The sequence below is a fragment of the Epinephelus fuscoguttatus genome, linkage group LG19 (genome assembly GCF_011397635.1).
Source record: "Epinephelus fuscoguttatus linkage group LG19, E.fuscoguttatus.final_Chr_v1".
Classification (NCBI taxonomy): domain Eukaryota; kingdom Metazoa; phylum Chordata; class Actinopteri; order Perciformes; family Serranidae; genus Epinephelus; species Epinephelus fuscoguttatus.
Window position 1 is genome coordinate 27276392 of NC_064770.1, and position 6682 is coordinate 27283073.

At 42.4% G+C, this 6682-nt stretch overlaps 1 protein-coding gene across 1 annotated transcript; it reads right to left on the bottom strand.

Annotated features, from left to right (window-relative positions):
- Positions 1-2766: 2766 nt before the first annotated feature.
- LOC125878939 (myeloid-associated differentiation marker-like) lies at positions 2767-4044 on the bottom strand. Its single transcript, XM_049560467.1, has one exon. The coding sequence runs from the start codon at positions 3794-3796 to the stop codon at positions 2942-2944; it is 855 nt and encodes a 284-aa protein (XP_049416424.1). The 5' UTR covers positions 3797-4044; the 3' UTR covers positions 2767-2941.
- Between the last annotated feature and the right edge of the window lie 2638 nt (positions 4045-6682).

A 6682-nucleotide genomic window follows, 5' to 3' on the forward strand; every position in this document is an offset into this window, starting at 1 on the left:
ATCTGTCTGATGTCTTGTTAAGTTTCCAGTTGGTTAGAAGACAAGAATGAACTGGCGTTGCACTTTTTGCAGCGTTCCACCCCTGCTTGCCACATCACTGACGGAGAAAAGATGCTAAATGAGAAAAAAAAGAGAAAGGTAACACCATGCAACAAGCCCAACCCCGTACACTGCCTGTTGTGCCTGTTGATTAAGGGATTTGCTTTTTCACTTTTCCCACACACCTCTCCAAAGTGTGGAAATCTTCAGCTGTCTGTGCCTCGGCCTCATCCGATCTTCTGTCCTTTTATTTCTCTCTCTGGTTCCTTCTCATCAAATACTGGCCTGCGTTCAGTTTACACTGTTGTTCTCTGTAGGTGATTACTGTATCACAAAAAAAAAAACCCTCAAGAGTGTATGTCAGGCCTCTAGGATTAAAGGAATAGTGTGACATTTTTGAAAATTGCTGTCTTGTCGAGATTTAAATGAGAATATCAAAACCACTCTTATGTCTATATGATAAACACAAAGCTAACATCGTTAGCTTAGCTTAGCATAAAGACTGGAAACAGGGGGAAACAGCTAGCCTGTCTCAGGTAATAACATCCACCAGCGCCACTAAAGCTCACTAATTAACATGTTATGTAAGATTTGTTTAATCTGTACATAAAAAAGGAATGATGGGTTGATGGGGCAAGAAATGCAATAAATAAGTTACCCTAAATGTCGGCATGTTGCTGCACCCATGAGATGACAAGCTTGAAAGTGAAAACAAACATAGACTCATATGCGGAATAATTTCATGATGAACACAGTTCAATAAACTGAGCTCTGTATTATTACCTGCACAGTTTGTTCACTCTCTGTGTATCAGGATCCAAAGTTCTACAGGGCTATTTTTTCATATTTGTGACAGTGAACTACAGTTTTAATCATTAACTAACTCCATTTTTATTTCCCAGACACCATTGCAACCCTGTCCCCTCGAAATTACCTATATTACTAAATTGTTTTCATAATTACGGTGTGGCGATAGTGTTACCACATCCTGGATTATGTACTGAGCTGGATTCACAGGGAAGTGGTCAGGGTAATTGGTGGACATCATACAAAGTGCATGACTGTGTGACACTGACGTGCTGTAAAGTTTAATTGCTTCAAAACACACCCAAAACACACATTAAACATGGCTTGATAGAGACCATTTCAAACATAAGTACACAAATCAGCTTCACTATAACTCGCAGCATTCACAGACAAACACTTGTCTTTTGCTGGACACACTTTCCCCACAAACACAACATGCTAATGTTTTTAGCACAAGCCTATGGCATTTTACATTGTATAAATTAGCCTAGCGACGAGGGTAGATTTCCTCTCCTTATATGAAGCCAGGATAAATCACACACAAGACTTAAAATGCTGTTATGTGGAGGTTTTATTGTCTTCACAATTTATTGTTTCTTATTTGTGAGATTAAAGTAAATAAAAGCTTCACTGAGGGAAATGGTTTCAGTTTCCAAAAACAGACAGGAGGTCTGGGTCACCGCAATGTGTAGTTACATTTCTGAGGAGGTGCACATCAAGCTATGGCATAGGGTAAGGTGTAGGCTTTTCATAGACGCAGAGCCTACGCTGTAGGTATGGCGTCGATTCAACGCAGAAGTATAAATCCCGCATAAGCGAGGTAATCCAGACGTCCCTCAGCCCCAATAGCGTTTTCTAAGTTGCCCTGTGGGCGTTCCAAGGTGTTCCCAGGCCAGATGAGATATATAATCCCTCCAGTGTGTTTTTGGTTGTCCCCGGGGTCTCCTACCAGTTGACCTGCCCTGAAAACCCTTTAATAGGAGATACATTGGGAAATGGAACCTTTGGCAGAAAATAAACGAAATACGCTGTCAGTGAAAATCTTGCTGATACTTTCAATGTCAACATTTTTGTGACTTGCCTGGTGAGATAATGAGAAACATTTCCTTATTATGGAGCCGGGTCTCACTCTGAAGTCGTTGAAATCCAGCGCTTGGGCAGTGACTTGCGTCGTCAGACACTGACAAGAAAAGCCATCCTTTAACGCTGGAATGGTACGTGGCCAGTCGCAGTTATATTTTAATGGTTCCACAGCGGGTTCAGGGGGAAATGCGGCGGGACAAGAACAAAATTTAAGACAGCGAAAGTGTTTGCATCTAAAGCCAAACCCTGCTCTTTTTTCCTAAACCTAACCATGTGCTTTTGTCGCCTAAACCTAACCACATGTGTTGGTTGTTGGAGGGGGAAAAAAAAGTCAGTTCACTTTGTTGTACCAATGTAGTGCGTTATTTTGAAAGAGACTGTATGTAAACAGTAAATTTCCTGTGAAAATGTAAGTGTATTTTGAAAGACGACAATGCATGTAACAAGCATAACTTGACATGTTGTCCTAGAGCATCACCCCAGGGTACCTTTCACATCGTATCTGGATGTGGAAGGTCCATGACCAAACACTGATATGTGACAATGTCAGAGTGAGAATGTGTTGTATTATGTTAACAGTGCAGTATGAAGCAATCCTGGAGAATGATACCTGATTGTTGTCTCATTCCTAAGTCGTCAATTACCGATGCTTTGGGTTGGTGGTTCAGTCCGACTATCAACCCAAAGCCTCTGTATCTGACAACTCAGGAATGAATCAACAGTCTTTCTCCGGAATCACATACTTTAATAGAAAATTTGCCTGCGTTACATTTCCTTTAAAAAACATTTTGCTGTTTCAAATTAGTTTTATACAAAGCAGAATTTAGGAGACAGGGCTATATACTTGGCACCCAATATTTTATTATAGTAATGATTATCTTTGTTAATAATTGATGGACAGCCTTAGCAGGAAATAGATATAGCATACAACATTTTGTCTAACACAACAACACAACAATTCAAACCCTGGACACAGTTTGTTCTCAGTTCATGTTACTGATGAGCAGCAGCCTCACTGGTTACTGACACAGAACACAAGACGTATAGAGTAGGCGGTGTCCAGGCTGTAAACAATGACGTTGAGGATCGTCATGAAGGTGACCACCACCAGTTTATCCCAGTCACAGAGATGGCCACAGTCACTGGGTCTCTTATTGGTGCGGAAACTATACAGTGGCCAGATCACCATAGCCGTCACATACATCACTGCTGCCAATATGTTATAGACGATCACAAGCTTGTCAAAGGAGAATGGAAAGTAAGAGGTCAGCTGTCCAAGTGTGAGCAGGATTATGATGATGGCAAAGATAAAGCACAAAGAGTACACTGCCACGCACCACTGCAGTTCTGGTGAGCCAGAGTACTGCCAGTCCTCCAAGGACGTGAAGATGAGACAGGCGAGGAACGTCTCCAGCATCTTCATAATGCCAGGCAACGTGGAGAGGAACCCGCTGTTCTGCCCACTCGGACGAAGGCGGGTCAAAACCACCTCACCTGCATACACCCCGAAGCAGACCCAGGACACCACAGAGGCACCGATCTCGCGGTGGCAGGTCTTACAGGTGAAAAAGGTGGGGTAGATGACAGAGGCGGCGAGGCACATGAGGCTCGCCAGCATGGCAAAGGCAGTGGTGAAATCATCCCAAGCAAAAGGTAACTTGGCACTGACGGTTGTGAACTCCAGGATGAGAATAAGAAACGTGAAGCAGAAGCAGAAGCACCAGGTAAACATACACCACGCCCAGTAGGGAGATGAGATGTAACCCACTGCTGCCACCAGGCTAAAAGACATGCAGGTGAGGATGGTCTCCATTATCCGCATGGCGCCCACAGGCTGGGTGAGGGCACGCAAGTCCACACTGATCATGGCTGGACAGGATGAGTCTCTGACCTAAAAAAATGTTTCCGAAGTCAGTCGATTCCGATCAGTGCATCCTTCAGTACAGCGAACCAGATCCTGTCAAAGAAATCCATGAGAGCCGCGAGCAGGTGTGTTCTTTGAAACTGAAACTCAAACAGAGCATCCTGGGCTTATCTGCACAGTTTATGGCCCCTGTTTCTCTCCACGGATTGGATACTGGCTGGGCGTGTTATCATGTTCATCTCAGGACACACACACTGGACTCTGGTCCTCAGTGCAGGCCGTGTTCAGAGGCTAATCTCCAAGACAATGATGGGGTGTAGGTCACATCCTACGGAAAACCACTCCTATCCTGTCCTTTAGATCCCTGGATTTCTTTTCCCGTCTAAGGTTTTTTTGGGGGGGAGTTTTTCCTTACCTGCTGTGAGGCTCCAAGAACAGAGGGTGTCATATGTTGGAAAGCCTCATGAAGTAAATTTTTTTTTATGGATTTCATGGAATGAAGATTCCACTTTAGCTGCCAAAAATGATTGAATGTTAAGTATTTATATCTTTATTAGAGCCCCTTAAAATCTCCATACAAAACAGACAAGAAACTACATTACAGTACTGTATTTACTTTAGCTTTGTGATCATATTTTATTACATCAGCGTTTAAATTGCCTGCAGCCGAAAGCCAAATTATGGAAATACCCTTTTTGCAGATTTCTCCAAGGAGTAAAAGAGTTTAAAAACTCACCTACAGTACGTGCCAACAGAAGCACTTATTTTAAAATAGATGTGGGACATTATTCTAAAGTCCCCTCCTCTCTGTCTTTTCTTTCCTTTCCCTCATCTTTTTCTCCCTCTCATTTTGACTTTGTAGAAAGCAGCATCATCATGACTGGTCAAAGGTTAAGTAACTAATCTCCCCAGATGTCATAAAGAAAAGTAAAGCAGGCTTTAATCCTGACTAATTACACATTTGCTTTTGTTTTATTGTTATAGGAAGGCTAAACATATAAGTATTTAAACCCTCTCTATTCTCTATATTTTCCTTTCATCATTAAATATGGCAACTCAGAGAGGTAAAATTTTGTCCAAAGTTAAATTTTTCCAGAAGTGCAAACAGGTACATCCATTCCACGCAGTCGAAAGCTTTCTTTGTGTCCACAGAGAGAACACATTCAGGGACTGTGCCAGAGGGAGAGTACAAAATATTAAACAAACGACGTGTAACAAAGTAGGAGTGATTTTGTGGGATATGACTGTCGTTAAAACATTCTCCAATCTATGGGCCAAAACTCCTGCAAGAATTAATACAGACAGGAGTGAAGTTGTGAGATTGAAACTTGTAGCTGCTAATGATGGGCAAAAATGAATGAACAAATCTTTCTGAATGAGTCCCCATAGGTATGTACCAGGTCAGTTTATCAAACATCTGAGTGCTCACTGAATCCTGACTTTTCCACTTGCTGGAAAACCACAAGATACAGCCGATAGATGGCACTAGGGAGCAGAGTCAAAAGTTTCACACAGAAAATGAGGTGACGGTGGAGGACGTAGTGATATTGCATTGAGACAAGTCCATTCATTCCTATGGGAATCTGATGTGCCTGCTAAACTCCTCCCCTCCGTTATATTTCAGTGTGGAATTTGCCTCAAGCACCTTCAAAGAAATTGAACTTAAATTCAGTTACCTGTGTTGTTTGTCAGGTGAATTTGTATGATTAAAAAAAAACACATTGTGAATCTAATAATAAACAATAAGTAATATATCAGATTGTCATTATGACTCGTTCAGCCCTTCATACGTCTCTTTAATTAAATATTTTCACAAAACATGCTACACACCCGGCAGGCTAACAGGTTTATTTATTTGTTGCCATGCAATATTAGTCCTGTTTTTGCCCTGTTAATGTTCCAAGTGCATATTCCAAGCTAGCCTGAGTGTCAGACTGAAGCTCGCAGAACCTTCAGTCTGACATGGCCTCCATTGAAGGCGATTTACAAGGGGGAGGGAATTTGATTTTTTCCCTAACCAATCAGTAGAGATCAACGACTCACCCAGAATCTGATGTCATCAGTATCCATGCCTCGGGGGTGCCGAAAACAAGCGAATATTGCCTGTTTAAAATGTCTCTGTTGTTATGCACGCCCAGCTGCATCGCCGTTAAATCCAGTTTAGCAGCTTCCTTAATTTGGTCCTCCATTAACGCGAGTAGTGGTGAAATACCTCGATAGCATCGTTAATGTGGTCTGTAGGATCTGTAGCGGTCGCCATTGTTGCTATCCTCACCAGTTACCCATCGGCGTACAGCTTGACATCAGCATGGCGCTGATTGGCTAATCGCTAGACCCCCGGCGTTCGTTGGTCTGTCCATCGTTTGGACGAGATAAATCGCAAATTCGTTGAAGTATGCCAGACCAGAGATGCAAGCCTATTCAGTTGAGTGGGCGGGGTCTATGGTCTGGAACCAGGCTAATTCCAAGCTGCTAGATGGCAAAAAACAACCAAAGTCAGCTTCTCTCCTATGACTGTGGGGTTTCTATCCATCTCTTAAGAAATGCACTTCCTTACGTTGGACACTAGAGGCATCATCTGTACATTTATGGATCTGCAGACACCAGTCACATGCTGTCTGCCTTGGCGAGTGAACTAGAAGCAGTTAAATCAGATTCAAGTCAGACCTCCACCAGCCAAGGCCAATGGTGCATTCATGTGCAAGCACGCCAAAGAAACACAGAGGGCAGGGTTGGATTGTACTAAAGTTGGATACTAAAAACGTAAGGTAATTATTTTTTAGTCAAACAAGGCATGATTTTTTTTATTTGAATGGTGAAAAATATGTTTGGCCGGTAAATTTTTGGAGGTCACTAGCCAGTGGCAGATGAGGTAAAAAGTTAATTTTA